General features: G+C 37.4%; 1 protein-coding gene across 1 annotated transcript in view; it reads right to left on the bottom strand.

Moving 5' to 3' along the window:
• Window positions 1–8,490: 8,490 nt before the first annotated feature.
• Window positions 8,491–17,941, bottom strand: part of Hdx (highly divergent homeobox) — a 51,441-nt gene continuing 41,990 nt past the window's right edge. Inside the window, exons 4-5 of the mRNA XM_032889414.1 lie at window positions 13,782–13,835; window positions 8,491–8,673 (exon numbers count right to left, since the gene is read on the bottom strand). Coding sequence (XP_032745305.1) covers window positions 8,491–8,673; window positions 13,782–13,835 — 237 coding nt within the window. The remainder of the gene's footprint in view (window positions 8,674–13,781; window positions 13,836–17,941) is intronic.

Below are 17,941 nucleotides of genomic sequence, written 5' to 3'. Positions count from 1 at the left end.
AAGACAATGTATTGTAAAAATATCATCAGGATTTATATAACCATCAAAGATCAAAATCTTTATCTTTATTCCATTTGAACACAAACTAAGGGCTTTGCTCATTCATGTAAGGCAAGCACTCTACCAAGTGAGGTACATCCCAAGCCAAATGTATAATTTTTTTTAAAAAAAATAATAGGGTCACATTATTATACAGCCCTGGTTGGCCTGGAACTCACTAAGTTTATCAGGATGACCTCAAACTCACAGAGAAATACATATGCTTCTAGTGCATATGATTTTAAGTTTTAATGATTTTCCTTTCTGACTATTTTCCTGAGTAAACCATCTATAACATAATATACTAAGAAAATGTCACTAAACTATACAAGAAATATTTGAGATTTTCATTTCTGATTTTCAAGCAAAAACCATGTCAGGGTCCTTATAGAAGTGAAAAATATTAAAAAGAACATCATTATAACTGTAAGTAACTTGAAGAAGGCTTCATAGTTCTGTTAACCTTTTGGAAAAAGTCATCTAAAGTTTTGTTGAGATTTACTTGGTTCAGTTAATGCCAGGCAGAAAAATCCGATCAGTGGACCCCAATCAATAGAGGCAGGAGAGTATTCCACAACATTACATCACCGTAAGAATCACATGAGGCATATATTAAGAATATACCTTCCAGGTTTCTCCCTAAAGATTTAGAGTGGGTAGAGAATAAACATGTCCTATTTATAATAAGCTCTTAGACCCCACCATGCCCACATACATCTTTCAGTGGTTCTTATGGTCAGACAGTGCTGGAAACAATGTACCAATTAAAGAGGATCTTCCAGTTATTGACTCCTTCCTCCAGGTTTGTACTGAATTCTAGAAGCAAAATTTGTTTTCAGTTGGCTGGATAAGAGTAGATAGACTTCATTATCCTTCCAAACTTGAATGAACAGACACCTAACCTGTTCATTATTCCACTTGTTTATACAAGCCTATCAAAACCCACAAAGGAATAAAAAATTTAAAACCATGTTTCTACAAAAAAAAAAAGAAAAGAAAAGAAAAGAGAGAAAAGGAAAATATAAAAACCCTAGAGACTCATGCTCAAAACAGATTATAGCTTTTCCCTTTCCCTCATTATACTATAAGGAAAAACAATATGGTCATGCTACGTAAATGAGAAACAACCCGAATTCTTACTCCATTCAATCATTTAAAAATTATGCAATATCTTAGCCATTATGACTTTGGTTTCTTCATTTACAGAGTCACCATAAATGTTTGTCCTATCTCTCACACTATATTTTACAATGGTTAGAACGAGAAAATCTGTAAAACTATTAGGAAAAAAAACACCAACAACAAAGTAAATAATCTTAAAATGCTGTTAAGTAAAAATAAAAAGCTCTCAACAAAAAAGAAAACATCACTGAGCGATGAGATAACATAAAAGGGTTGGAGTAAATATATGCAAGCTATACACATGGAGAATGATTAATATGCAGACAATATTAGGAAACTGAAATAACTCAACAGCAAACAAATTAATTTTTTAAAGGTCAAGTGATCTGAAAAGATATTTTTCAAGGAAAGTGTTCAAAAGAGCAGTAAAATGTTGCATTATCTTTACCTAGGGAGATGTAAACAAACATTTACTTCAGACAAAGTACCAAGAACACATTAAATTTAGGACTTCAGTAAAACAAAACCCTGGTGGACTAATCAAGTTATTGGTGAATATGGGTGAAGAGTAACATAAATGAGTCCAAATGACCTCAAAACCCAAGTCTCATTACATTACATATGACTCGCTCATGTAAGATACACCGCAGATTTCCCCATTCAGTCAACTTTCCACTTCCTTTCTTCTCCTGCAGCTAGGAGAGTAGTAGAAGGGTATATTGGACAGAATCCCCGATGAAAATCTTGTGACCCTCCCCCAACCCCCTTCTTCTAAAGGGTGATAACAACTCCATTATATTACTACAGACCTAACTATCACAACATTATTTAGCTCAATTAGTTGTCATGGTTACCAGGGCACCAAAGTCTCATCTCTAACATGGTGATTAAATCATGTTATCCCCAGTGAAAAAAGCCACAGTACAACACCAGTAAGTTTTAAAAAATGCTATCACTAATCATTAAGGAAATGTTAATCAAAACCACAGTCATTCAGGTTCTTCAATAAATTAAAATAAAATATTTTATCATTACTACCTCACATAGGCAGGAAATTCCATCTCTCCTAGACAAAAGAGGCCTCCCAGATAACAAGGCTTTGCACAGAGAAGGCTGTAAGCAGGACAAAAAACGCACCCTGCTTCTCTAGCACTGGGTCACAGGCAGCATGACCACTGTCCTACCTCATATGTCATACACTAATCATAGCTATATATCCCACATGTCATGGCACACAGGTCATATTAACCAGGCAAATCGTTCTGCACATCTTCATCTGAAATTTACCCGAGAGCGTGCTAAGGACTTTCCAAGCACCTGGCCTAACCCAGCAGCAGAGCATGTGAGGCTTTTCAACCTAATTCAGTAATGTCAAGGGGCCTTTACCTACTTTTTGGTGGTTCATCATGTTCCCCATCTCCCACCTCCTAAAGAACCTTAAAAGAACACATTTCTTTGTTCAGGTGGGCTGGTGCTTTGCTTTAGATCCTGCTGTGCTGCTATACCCTTTGCCTCAACACTTCCATGCCTCCCTAAACAGCACTCTACTCTTTCTTCCTCCCCAGTCAAAGATTCTGGTGCTCATGAAGGTGAATTGCTCTGTGGGACTGCTACACCGCCATGGCTGTGTTTGTGCCTAACGGCAGACCTTTGTCCTACTCTTACTCTCCAGGACTTGCTGACTATCTGTTCGGAAATCCCAACAAGAGGTCAGGGGTTACACTGGTTGTTGATTTGTTCTCTGAACAATACCTAATGGCAGTCTGCTCTCCACCATTCTAGAAGGGAACCTGAGGAACACAGGGATGTTTTTCTCGCCCATACCCTGTTTAACTCAACAGACTTCATAATGAGTACCTCCAAATCTCACCTAACTAAAGATTCTCACTTTATTGCTGTTTGCATAACCTCAAAGCATTTGATTTTGGGAAAGATATCAAAAATAATTTTCTTTGAGTACACTGTCTTCCACAACCAAAATGTATAACAAGAGTCCAGTGACCTGAAAATGGTAGCATTTAACATTCTTAGAGATTTAAAGAACTTCATACAGAGCAATTGCAAGTTTTCTGCAGCTCCTTACATGCAAGGCTATCGTCTATCTTTGTTACTGACCTTCTCTCTGTCAATCTTTTACAACCTTCCAAATCCTGCTATTAAATGAAAAACATATTGCTGTGGAAAAATTTACTCATTCCAAGAACTCCTTCACTAACTTTGACCCCATGACCATGGTGACCCTCCTTCTCCTTATGGCCTTTTGGCCACCTCCAAGCCAGCTTCCTCTCCTACCCCTTCAGAACTGCCTTCTCCACCCTCCTTTTCTTCCACCTCTGGTTCCACTAACTGTTAACTCAAGCCCATGTTCCATTTCCTGTCCACATGGCTTTAAGTGAAAACTCAAAGCCACCCAAAACCAATCCTTGGTGTAGATTTAGAACAGTGTGGAGGAATTCTGAACCAGAACTATAGGAGTTCCAGAGTCAATCCATGGCCTCTGGTACTGTTTAGAGATCCCCAGATCATTCTCTGGCTGTGTCTGCCTAATAAGCCACCCCATTCATCACTCCATTCTGTGACTACTGGGAACCCTACGCAGAATGAAGAGTAAACCCAAGAAGGAAAACCAAGCATCATTCAGCTGATCCATAACCCACACAACAAATGTGAGAGAAGATATGCATACCACAAAACACCACAAAATGACCTAACTACAGATGCTTGGCTCTCCTTGCAAAATGACAAAACATGGAAACAGCAAAGACAATATGCTTCCTCCTGAAACCAGAACCCTAAGCATAATAATCCTTGAAAAAAGCAATTTAGTTGGTGTACAAGACAAGGACTTAGTTCAAAGAGGATATGAACAAATGCCTGAAAGAAGACTGGAAAAATCCTAACAGTTGAGTGGAATGATGAACACAATTCACCATATGAAGTTAGAATTAGACAAAACGAATCACTGAAGAAAAGCCAAACTGAAATAAAACTTTAAAGGAAAGATTAAGGAAGCGAAGCATAAACCTCAGAGGTAAGATTCACCCACAGCGTACAGAGATGGAAGAGAGAATCTCAGGCTCTAAAGACAAGATAGAAGAAAATAGATACCTCAGCCAAAGAGAAGGCTTTTTTTAAATAGGAACAAAACAGCCAAGAAATCTGGGACACTATGAAAACACCAAATCTACAAATAATAGGAATAGAGGGAGGAGAAGAAAACCAGGTCAAAGGCATAAAGAATAATTTTCAACAAAATTACAGGTGAAATTTTCTCAAATTTAAGGAAAGAGATGCCTATCAAGGTGCAAAAGGTATCCAGAACACCAAATAGGCAGGAGCAGAAAAGAAACTCCCAGTGGCATATCATAATTAAAACCTAAATGTATAGAATAAAGGATATTAAAAGCTGCAAGAGAGAAATACCAAGCCACATATAAAAACAGACTTTTAACACCTTTTTAAAAAAATAAGAATTTTTATTTGGATGAATGTTTGCCTATATGTATCTTTCTACACCATATGTGTGTCTTGTGCCTGTAGAGTCCAGGTTAGGGCATTGAATCAAAAAGAACTGGAGTTACAGACTGTGATAAAACACATGTGGGTACTGGGAATCAAACTTGGGTCCTCTGGAAGAGCCCACAGCGCTTTTATCTGCTAAGTCTTCCTTCTAGCTCCACGACTGAACTTTTTAATGGACACATTAAAAGCTTGTGTTTTGAAAAAAACATATCTGCCAGTCCAGCCAAACACTATCAGATCTAAAATCACATTATTAACCCTAAGGCAGTGATAGTGGGTGAATTCAGTGCCCATTCTCACCAATAGATAGATTATTCAGGCAGTAATTTGATAAACTTTGGAATCAAACACATATATCAAATGGATCTAACAGATCTCTGGAGAACATTCTACCCAGACACCCAAGAATATACTTTCTTCTAGTAACTCATGGAATTTTTTTTTGTCAAGGGATCACATATTAGGACACACACACACAAAAACTTAACAAATATGCAAAAATTGAAATAGCACCTTATATCATATCTGATGACTATGGATTAAAGCAGGATATTATCACCAATACAGCAAATACAGAGGCGAATGTCAGCAGCAAACCACTGAACTGAGAATAGGACCCCCGTTGAAGGAATCAGAGAAAGAACTGGAAGAGTTTGAAGGGGCTCGAGACCCCATATGTACAACAATGCCAAGCAACCAGAGCTTCCAGGGACTAAGCCACTACCTAAAGACTATACATGGACTGACCCTGGACTCTGACCTCATAGGTAGCAATGAATATCCTAGTAAGAGCACCAGTGGAAGGGAAGCCCTGGGTCCTGCTAAGACTGAACCCCCCAGTGAACGTGTGGATTGTTGGGGTGAGGGGTGGCAATGGGGGGGAGGTGAGAAGGAAACATCCATAAAGAAGGGGAGGGGGAGGGATTAGGGGGATGTTTGCCCAGAAACTGGGAAAGGGAATAACATTTGAAATGTAAATACGAAATACTCAAGTTAATGAAAAAAAAAATGACAGAAGTAGGGAACAGGATGATCATGGTAAGTGAAGGGAGGGGGAACTTGGGAGGCAGAGGGTAGCGGAGGAAATAAGGGGATACTGAACAGGACAGGAGAGAGGTACAGAGGGTAAGGAAATTGAATAAAATATGTACCAGGGACAGGAGGAATGAGGAACTGAGGATAGCCACTGAAGGATCCCAGACACCAGGGAAACAGGAGGTTCCCAGCACACAACGGGGATGATTTTAGCAGAGAAGGGGCAATAGAATTTGTAGAGACCACCACCAGTAGATAGGCACAGTCCCAAGTCAAAGGATGGGGCTAGACACCCATCTCAAAGTTTTTAACCCAGAATTGTTCCTGTCCAAAGGAAGAACAGGGACAAAAAATGGAGCAGATACTGAAGGAAGGGCCATCTGGGGAGTGCCCCACCTGGGGAATCCATCCTCTCTGCAGACACCAAACTCAACACTGTCATGTCGCCATTGCCAAGAGGCACTTGCTGACCGGAACCTGGTGTGGCTGCTCCTTGGGAGATGCAGCCAGCAACTGACCAATGCAAATGTGGATGCTTGGAGCCAACCATCAGATGGAGCTCAGGGACCCTGGCGGGAGAGCTGGTGGAAGGACTGGAGGAGTGGAGGACACAGATGCAAAAATTCTTGATAAAATACTTGTAAACTAAATTTGATACATTGAAAGATTATGTAGCATGATCAAGTTGGCTTCATCTAAAAACTGCAGGAATAATTCAACAGGTATAAATCAATATGTATAATCTACACATAGACAGGCTAAAGTACAGAGCAATAGTCATCTAAGTAGATGCAGGAAAGGCCTTTGAAAATATCCAACTCATTGTGACTTCTGATATGTGAGTCGTTGAATACTTTTCCAAACAATTAGATAAAATAATTATAGAATGATCTTCGTGCCTTGGGTTCTAGTAGTTACTGATCTCCTGATCCAAGATACATAAGTGATGGAGGTTCATTAGTTCTCCATCCTCATGTGTGTGTTTCAATACTACAAACTTTCTTTTATTTTCATTTTTTTATTTAATCTTCTTTTGCAGTCTAGACTTTACCCTCCTCCTGGTCCACCCTCTGACTGTTCCTCATCTCATACTCCTCCTTCCATCTCCACGAGGAAGTCCCCACCCCTCCAACCCCCACCCCACCAGACCTTCCCCCTCCCTGAGGTTAGGTGCAGCTTCTCTGTCTGAACTCAGACCCGGAAGTCCTCTGCTGTATATGTGCTGGAGGCCTCATAACAGCTTGTGTATGCTGTCTGGGTGGTGATTGGGGGTCCAGGTTAACTGAGACTGCTGGTCCTCCTACACGGTTGCCCTCCTCATCTTCTTCCACCAGTCTCTATGATCTCCTGTTTTTAACTCTAAGCTATGCAAGTCACTCTACTAAAACTACTGATATATCTCTAAAAAGATGTCTTTCCCTAAATAAAACTATACTTACCTTTAATTTATCTCGTTGTTTACTGCCCCCTCAAAACCCCTTCTCATGATTTCTCTGAGATATCACACCGTGTTCTTAAGTCTTTTCCTAACATTTCTGCCTCTCCTTTACCTGCTATAGTTCCCACACAGTTAATAGATGAGATCATACCCAAAATGCAGGAACCATGTTAGAAGGAGTATGCTATGGCTACCTCAGACTCAGTTCTGGATTTGGGTACTCCTCCCACCTGGAATCTTACAGAGGTCTTACAACCTCTGAGCTTCTTGAACTAACCCAGCATAATCCTAGCCAAGGAATCACCTATACAATATCCACGCTAATTCTATATATGTCTTTTATACTATCCAGAATTACATTCTCATCTTGGAAGGAGAGGAGCTTCTTATCTTCCAAAGGACATTTCATAATTAGCACCATCTTAATCCTAAAAGTATTATGAACTGCCTCCTTACTAGGGCACGTAGCCATCCTTCTTCATAGGTAAGGCCAAAACGAGAATCCTCCTGTAAGACTAAAAAAGCTGAAGAGTGGTAGGCAGGCTAAATTTCAGGCCACATATTCTGTTCTCCCCATTGTGCTGTCTTTTAACCTTCTTGTTACTCCCCTACATTTAGAGTGGGGGCTATACCAGGAAGGTGCTACCTTCGATTAAGGCTGGTTCAAAAAAGAGAGCAAAAGAAATTAAACTAAGGGCGGTGCACTTAAAAAATGTTGCAGTCCTTTATCCTGTCTGCATGACCTTCTTTTGTCCATCTTGACACTTCTTCCCCTCATCACTATGTCCCTGCCCTTTTACCTTCCAGGCTAGGTAAGCAATTTACACCTCAAACCTCTGCCGTGCAGCTGCAATGACTCACTTGAGAAACTTCTTCCCCCCAGGTCCCTTCTGGTTCATTATCTTATCAGCACGGAGACTCAGAGACGCTTAACATTCCCGGTTGTTTCTCAACACCAGCTTCCCAGAGTTCTTCAAAATTCCTTGCCCCTTTGTCCTCATTGTGAAACTTTTATACATGCCCACGTCCACAGGCATACAGATGGATAGACAGACTAATACATTTTACTTTACACTGTGTTACATGGGGTCTGAAATAAGATCCTTCACAAGAGTTACCAAGGAAAAGGGGAAAGTCTGGCAAGCAAGCTAGCATTGAAACTGTTTGAGATTGTATCTGTTCAAAAAATTCTGACATTTTGGAAAAAATACAAACATGTTCTTATATACTTTTTACATACATGGTACTCAAGTTAGACTTTGGTGGAATCATACTTTGGTGGTGGTGTCCTGTATGGGATAAATGGATACTTATTCACGTCGCTCATAGAAAAGTTACTGTGACAAGGTGACACAGTCAGAGACCAGAAGGAGACAGCAATTATCGGTCTGGAGACACAAGTCTGCGTACGTGCAAAAGCTAACAAAACAACACCTGGACTCTTTAGCCAGGTTTGCAGGTAAAGGTGCGTCATGAAAATTAAAGGAGAAGGCTATTTTTCCAAACACAGACACAAACTGAAATGTATAAAGACTACGAATGTTAAGAAAAAGAAAAATATCAAATTAACAAAATTTATGTCCAATAAGGAACTCTAAAAAAATCAACAAGATAGATAAACTCTTAGCCTAACTAAAGGGCACAGAGAGAGTATCCAGAAATTAGCAACAGAAACTGAGGAATTTCAAAAAAATCGTGTCTTACTACAAAAGCCTATACTTAACAATACTGGAAAATCTAGACGAAATGGAGACTATGTTTTTAAATTTGGCAGTTGAAGGCTGCCAAGACCCCATATGTACAACAATAAAAACAACCAGAGCTTCAGGGACTAAGCCACTACCTAAAGACTATACATGGACTGACCCTGGACTCTGACCTCATAGGTAGCAATGAATATCCTAGTAAGAGCACCAGTGGAAGGAAGCCCTGGGTCCTGAAGACTGAAACCCCAGTGAACTAGACCTTTGGGGGGGAGGGTGGCAATGGGGAGGATAGGAGGAACACCTTATATGGGAAGGGGAGGAGGGATTAGTGTGTGTTTGCCCAGGCATAACACTCGAAATGTATATAAGAAAATACTCAAGTTAATAATAAAAAAAAGAAAGAAAGAAAGAAAAAGGAAGAAAAGTAAAGGGTCCACAAAATACTATCCAACAACAAATATAAGCATGAAAGGAGTCTCATAAAGGCAAGGAGAAATACTAAGATCACTTTAAACTTTTATTTACATTCATTCATTGTATGGCAAGATGACCCATGCCATAAACTTTGTCAACAACCTGTAGAGTAGGTAGGCTCTCACCTTCTACCACGGTGGATTCTGGGAACCCATCTCAGATGTTAAATCGACCAGTGTCTTACCTGCTGAGACCTCTTGGAGGCCCAAGATCATTTAAATATGGAACAGTACCAAAAATTGCATTATGTATTGGGAAAATACTTAGAGAACAGATTACAGATGCTACCACCACAGAACAAAACCTTCAGTCATTAAAGCATTTGCCTATAGCCTTTCCAAGGTGTTAGATCTAATCCACATCTCTGAGACAAAACAAAACCAAGAATGATATGAGACACAGCTTACTCTCTCTAATGTACAAATTTATAAAAATTACATTGCAATATGTAAGTATAATAATTTTCTTGAAAGTAAAATTATTTAACATAAGTAAAAGATTAGTATGCCCTGGAAATATATTTAGCCTATTCTTTTTTTTTTTAAGATTTGTTTATTCATTTTATGTATGTGAGGTACACTGTTGTCTTCAGACACAACAGAAGAGGCATCAGATCCAATTACAGATGCTTGTGAGCCGCCATGTGGTTGCTGGGACCTCTGGAAGAGCAGTCAGTGCTCTTAACCACTGAGCCATCTCTCCAGCCCTGCTGTGCCTATTCTTATAATATTACCTTGTGCGTTTAAAACTATTCAAAGATATCAAAGATGGAATACAGGTCTTTGAGCATGTTAGGCAAAATGCTGCCAATAAAAGCCACATACCCTGATTATATACATATTTTAAGTATTAATATCTCATGTTGCATTTTGATGCAATTTGCCAAAATCATTATAAAAATTTCTGAGGCACTATTGCCTTGTTTACCACCCTAAGTCTTTGAAATCCAATATATAATTTACACCTAATCAACATTCCATTTTTGAAGGCTGCATTATTATTTTTTATGGATGTTTTTATTTACATTTCAAATTTATTCCCTTTCCTTGTAGTTTCCTGTCCATAAAGCCCCTATCATCCCCTCCCTTTCTTCAAAAGGGTGTTCTTTCCATCCATCCCAAAAATTCCCTACACTGAGGAATCTATCCTTGGCAGGACCAAGGGTTTCTCCTCCCACTGATGCCCAATAAGGCCATCCTCTGCTACATATGCACCTGGAGCATGGGTCTGTCCATGTGTACTCTTTGGATGGTGGTTTAGTCCCTGGGAGCTCTGGTTGGCTGGTATGGTTGTTCTTATGGGGTTGTAAATCCCTTCAGCTCTGAAGGCTGCATTATTATTACATGTACTATGACTGTATTTATATTTCATGAGATTTAGATCTTTTAAATATTAAGAGTTTTTAAAGTATATTAAAATACCCAGGTGTACCAGTAACTGAATGGAATATTCATTAAAAGTTAATTGAGGTATAATTAAGATACAGTATAAATTCACTTCAATAACTTCAGTCTATCTTCTGAAGGTTTCTTTTCATTTTTGTTGCCTTAAATTGTGCTTACTTGCTCTCAAGTTCACTTATTATGTGTTCTTTCATCCCCATGCCAATATTTCGAGCCAACTAGCGTTGTTTATGTTAGATGCATTTTCAATACTATTTTTATTTTATTTCACTCGGATAATGTCACAATGTGTTTTTAGATTATTTTGTATTAGGTTGACCAGTAGTGCTGAATTGTGGCAAGAGAGCACTGTGCCAACCGAGTTATAGCCTTAGCCTCTAGCCTAACACCCGCCTACTGCTACTGAAGATAATTTGCACTTGCTTACTGAAATGCTTTCACAATTTTCTTCTACATTCTCTGTCAGATAATACCACCATCTGTTTGTGCCAGCAGCCTGGTTTTTATCAGTCATGGGTGAACCATCCCTGTGACTGTATACTGAGGGATTTTCACGTGCTTCCTGGATATCTTGACCATTATCCTCCTAGGCTTTCAGTCTTATCTTTTATTTTTTAATAGATACTCATCTGCTTAGGTTTGGCTTAGACTTTCTGGTGGTGTCTACAGTCTTGTCTCATCACAAGACTGGGGAGCCCATGCCTCTTGGAAATCAGTCTTCCAGCAAGTTCTAAATGGTAGGGCTTTAGCAGGGCAAGAACACACTCAGTTTCCCTAAATCCCAGGCCCAGAACAGGCCGACCATTGTCACATTGTTAAGTCATATATTATCTAGGACCTTTGTTCTGTGTTCTTTTCCATTCACCCCTTAACCGGAGATATGTCAGGAACTTTGCAAACATCTGCCTTAGCTCTAAACCAGAGTTCACAGTACATTTTAACCTAATACGGTAATGTCAGCCAACTTAAGACCTACTTCTGTGGTGTGACAGTTACCTCTTCCAAAAGAAACGTTCAAAAACACCCTTTGCTTTCCCTAAGTAAGCTGTACCTTTACCTCAGACACTGCCTCAATATTGACTTCATTTAACCCTTTGCTTGTTTCAGGGAATTCTCTGGAAACTTAATAAGTTATGGTTTCGGTGATTCTTTAATTTCTACATCTTCTTTGACAGTATTTTCATATAATCTGATATCACCAATGCATGTTAGTGCCACAAAGTGATAGAAACCTGGTGACACTTGTGAGAATAACTACCCTATAATGCCAAACTACAGATCTATATCTGTAGAAAGAAAAATGGATATTTCAGGAACTTCATGTTGTGCCTTAATTCCTCTTGATGTTGCCAATTTCGAAACCCGGTTTAGAAAACCCAGGCACTATTGCGGATGGACATCAAGAAGTGCTTGCTGACAGGAGCCTGATACAGCTGTCTCCTAAGAGGCTCTGTCAGAGCATGACAAATACAGAGGTGGATGCCCGCAGCCAATTGGACTGAACAAGGGGACCCCGTTGGAGAAATTAGAGAAAGGATTGAAGGAGCTGAAGGGGCTTGCAACCCCATAAGAACAACAATACCAACCAGAGCTCCCAGGGACTAAACCACTACCAAAAGACTATACATGGACAGACCCATAGCTCCAGCTCCATATGTGGCAGAGGATGGCCTTGTCGGGCATCAATGGGAGAGGCCCTTGGTCCTGTGAAGGCTTGGTGCCCCAGTGCATGGGAATGTCAGGGCAGGGATGTAGAAGTGGGTGGGTGGGAGGGGAACAGGGGGAAGAGGATGGGATAGTGATAGTGTGGGTTCTGGAGGGGAAATCTGGAAAGGGGATAACATTTGAAATTTAAATACATAAAATATCCAGTAAAAATAAAAAATCACCGGTTTAGTACATGGAATGCAGTGCTGTATAATATATAGGACACAGAGAGAGGCTCCATAGACAAAGCTGTTTCAGTGTCCTCTCTTGGCTTTCTATCTGGTGTCTCTCGGAGAATGGCTAAGCTCGGTCCTGGTTGGGAAGGAGAGCACTTCCCTGGATGTAAGGTGTCAGTAAAAGCTTCTTTCCAGCTGATCTTCCTTACCAAATTTCCAAACTTATTTGTAGAACTTATGGAACTCTTCGGGAGGGTGAACGGAGTAATGCTGTGTGGTTTTTGTTCCTGTTGCTAGTGTGTGTTACATGTCATTTAAATCAGGTAGCCCTCTGCTTTTGTTGTTAAATAAATGACAAAGTAACTGATGATTCCTGCATGCCCTGGACTCTCTAACCATTTCCACTTCTTTCCACCGTTCAGAAATCTCTTACATTTTTTTCAACATTCTCTATCTACTTTACAGGGAAGGGAAGGAAGTAAAGAATCTGGACAGTCTTGTCTGAATATTGAAGTCCTAGTTCTAATTTCATTTGTCCTCAAATCTGTAAATCCTTTTGTAACTTAAGTTACCTGTATAAATGTGTATCTATTTTCCACAGCTTTATAGTTTTATGTACATAACAGTTACAACAAAATATTCTGGGTACTTGGTTAAATATAGTTTTATGGGGCTTACACAGAAAAGTCAATGAGATTCCTTGGGAAAATGCAATCTTATTGAATTTCTATGATATTATAGAACAGAACTTAGAGTAGTTATAAATATTAACTACATATCACTTTTAAAATACTGAATTGTAGTAACAGTAGTGAGGTATATCTGTAAATATTTACTGTCTGTTAAGATTAAATTGTATAATCAGCTAAATAGAAAACTAAACTATTTCATGAGTTGTTTTCAATGTTTTCATTTAGTTATGGATCTATTTTCTTTCATTTTTATTTAAATGTTTCTTTTTTATAAACTGTAGTATGAAAACTTGCAAATAAAACTATAGATTAAGATATTATGATCTAAAAATATGTTTTCAGACAATTTAGTTTTATCAAAGCTAGATTTTATTAGTTCTATTAAAATCATTAAAAAGTTTCAATGATATTCCCACTAAGAATATGACAGGAAACTCATTTGTTGTGTTAAACCAAAGATTACTTACTGCTCTTTTCCTAGAACACCCTGTAATCCAAGGCACAGAAAGGTTTCCTGAAATCTGTGAAAACAACAAATGAAATCTTAGTATATGTATTAACATTGCCTATAATGTTGATCAACACTAAATCAAAACATTGCATATGATGTGGAGAAAAAGAGATCTGGATTTAAAAACACTGCGGGGTTGGGGATTTAGCTCAGTGGTAGAGCGCTTTGCTAGGGCAAGCGCAAGGCCCTGGGTTCAGTCCTCAGCTCCAAAAAAAAAAAAAAAAAAAAAAAAAAAACCACAGTGCAAATCGAAGGCATTCATTCCTTACATACTTAAAAGGGCCTTCCCTTGTAGAAAAAAAATAATTAGAAATGATATAGAATCTTCCAGAAATTAAAACAAAAATACTTGTTGGGCTCTGTAAGGTAGAAAGTGTGTAAAAAATAGTTATTTTTAAAAATTCAGTGCTCTATGGATTAAAAGAAAAGAATGTTTTAAAAAATCATATCATCACAAAATAAGGGATGACACTATAAATGAAGTCCATTAGTAGTATTTACTTTGAACACCAAGTACTTACTAGTATAAATATTATTACAGGTACCTTCTTAATATGGATTAAGATATATTGATATATTAGGAAATAAGTAATCTTAGAGATGCAGTACAAATTCAGAAAAACTGTTTTTCTAAATTTTGTCCTCATTAGATAACCATCTTAATATACCTTCCATCTTTTATCACAAAGTGATAAACACAGATTTTAAAACCACTGATTTGAATTTGATTATGTTGTATAAACAATACATAGCTGTAAAAGGTAGCAAAGGTGAAATTTTAAGCTATATAATCTCTACATAAAGGTTCTCTACATAAAGAGTACATGCAGTAAAATCTGTTCTTTTTAAGTTCCAGTCCAGTGTTTAGTGTTGATAATGAAGTTCTGCAACGTTGCAGACATGAACAGACAGATGCATCTTCCATAGTATACAAGTAGTTCATATCCCAGCAAATATTTTCTAATAGTGTCTCCAAATTGTGAGGGATTTTTAACATTTACAAATAGAAGAGAGTAATGATCAGAGTTAAGAATATACTTACTTCAGTTATTGGTATATTGGACATATAAACTTGACTTAATATAAGTAAAATTATTTTATTAACATAAAATATTTTCACTAAAAATGTAATAAAATAGTGATTAGCTGAATGCTAGAAGGGGTCTTAGCAGAAGTATCGAATAATTATTTTTTTATTTTAGAAATAAATAGGACAAACCAAGTGAAATAATCACATCATATGCTCCGTACAAATAGAGATATTCAATTATTTTGAATTATCACTTCACATATTCCTATTAGTGAGAATAACTGAAGAGTAGCTATGCAGAACCTCTAGAAAACAAGTATGGTACAGCAAAGAATTATAGATAAAACACAATCCTCAAACATCAACTATTAAAATGTTGGATGATACTAAAATTTTCTATTCAATTAACATCTACTTAAATGTATTCTTTTTTTTTTTTTGGTTTTTTTTTCGAGTGGGGACCTAACCCAGGGCCTTGCGCCCTAGGCAAGCGCCACCACTGAGCCAAATCCCCAACCCTAAAATGTATTCTTTAATTCCTTACATTTCTAGCACAATCCAAAGAAAAAATAGCCAGGATAGCCAGATTATATAAAAATAAATTTGACTAATACTACAAGTAAACATTCCTCTGACTTGCAGGAGTCTTTTTTTGGTACAAGATTCAAAGACAGGATTCTCATGTACTAGAACCCATAAAACATAGTACTCAAATGAAATGGACAGTTAGTTTAATTTTACACATAAAAAACATGATTTAAAAAATTATGAAATAAATCTACAAGGTGGATCTCACAAACATTTCATAACTTACAGAGCCAAATGGGTACTCTGTATTTCAAACTAGAAAATTTATGATATTATAAACTCATTACAATAATGTTGTCATTGTTGAAAGCATTTGGGAAACTTAGAAATGTCAGTTCACACCTCATCCAGAGGTTCTGTCTCATTACTCACACACCTTTTATTGTAACTAAAAAATACAGCCTAGATTAAACATTCATAGTATTCACTAAATGTGTCACAGAATAAATTTTTTCTAAAATCAAATTTTAGTGATGATTTGTCATCAGTAAAAGCATTTAAAAGAATCCCACAGGTTCTTAAAACAATTGTAAAAGACTTCAAAAACTTTTTGACAAATTGAACATTATTAAAGTAAGTAGATATAACTTTTCAAGGTATCTAATTTAAATTCTGTTCAAATGTCTATCAGGTATCTCTCCTATATGAGATGCCATTTTAGCCGTTCCAGGAAATAAAAAGATAGGTAAAACCTAATTTCCTGGAGGGCAAGAACTATGATTTGAAAGGAAGAGATAAGACAGGTACATGAAAGATTTTAATACAAAGACAACTATAATAAGATGTCCAATAAATAAAGTAATAGGAGTTCAAAGTATGGCAAAATTACACCCACTTGTGGATTGATATCTCAGCTGAATCTTAAAAAGTGAGTAGAATTTTGATAGAAATAAAAAAGAGACATTCCAAGAAAAAAGAATAGTATCACTGCTGTGGCATGAAAGCACAGCGATATCTGAGGAATTATCAGTTCATCCAGCACTGCTATGGTAGGCTGAAGTCATTTTGCGGAGGTGAGGAATGCTGTGTACACTTCTATCTAATCCTGTGGAAAATATGGAGTTTCTGTGGTATACCTGTTATGTGACAGAACTTTAATTTTATGTATTATATATTATGTTTATTATGACTGTCCATGTATAAGAAGTACAGAGATAATTCTATATGAATTTTGTACAAGAAGTAATCCAGGCTAGAAAGTAAGATAGGGGAAGTAGGAACACAGAAGAGAAATGTAATACATATATATATATATATATATATATATATATACAGACCTTATATAAGAGACAGAAAAATAATTGGATGCTTGAGAGATGACAATGACCTTTTAAAATGACCATCATAAAGCTACTTCCTAGACAGATCAGCCTATTTAATTCAACCAAGGATTACAAGTTTAAGACAAGGAAATGCCTTTTGTTTGAAATCTGTCTTACGGCTAAAAAATAGTTGTATTTTAAAAAAATAACACAATTGCTTAAATGTAAATTAGAACTACATTGTTTATATTGTTGAACATAGTGAATCCAAATGTAACACGTTTCATGTAAAATTATGCTTATGCTTGAAGCTGATGATATATATCAATATATTAATTATACATTATATACTTATTACTTTTGATGGGTGTATATTCAGAAGCCATGCATATAGTTAATTTTTATGGATTACTTATAGGATTAAATTTAAAATTTGTTTCCTTTTAAATAATTTAGATCCTATAAAAGGTCATACAGGAATCACATGTCAAAAGCATTAACTTGATTCTAAAAGTAATTTAGTTATTTTGTTAGTGTTTTGTCAACTTGACCCGGGCTAGTCATCTGAAAAGAAGACAGTTCAACTGAGAAAATGTCTCCAAAAGATTAGCCTGTGTGCAAGACTATGGGGTATTTTCTTGATTGATTGTTGGTATGGGAAGACCCAGATCACTATGGGTGATGCCACTCTTGGGCAGGTCGTTCTAAGTTCTATAAGAAAGTAAACCTTGGAGAGCAAGTCAGTAAGCAAGTTACTTTTGCCATAAGACACAGATTTGAACCAGTCATTTTCTGTAAGTTTCTGCTTCAGTTCCTGCCTCCACTCCAGCTTCCAGCTTGTATTCCTGGCCCAAATTCCCTTAATGATGGATTAGGATGTAGAAGTCTAAACCAAGTAAACCTTTCCTTCTCCAAGTTGCTCTGGTCTTAGTGTTTTATGATGGGGTATTACTGTGACAGACCTGACCATGTCTTTCTTAGGAAGACTGTGATGTGTTTTGTGACACTGGGCTAGAAAAGCCATTGATTACTCAGAGCTTAACGAGCTGTTTTGTGGTAACTTAAGAGATAATGCCAAAAAACATGCAAGGAATGGAGGCCTGGCTTGTTAAGGTTTAAAGTGAAGTTTTGAGAACTCAGCAAAGACTCTATGCAGGCTGCTCAAGTAATATACTGAAATAAAATACATGGGTCAGCTGGGAGTAAAAATCAGTTATGATTAACAAGAAACCAGCA

Source organism: Rattus rattus, chromosome X (assembly GCF_011064425.1).
Source record: "Rattus rattus isolate New Zealand chromosome X, Rrattus_CSIRO_v1, whole genome shotgun sequence".
Classification (NCBI taxonomy): Eukaryota; Metazoa; Chordata; class Mammalia; order Rodentia; family Muridae; genus Rattus; species Rattus rattus.
Note: the sequence above shows the minus strand (reverse complement) of the source record. Positions and strands in the feature narration are given on the sequence as shown.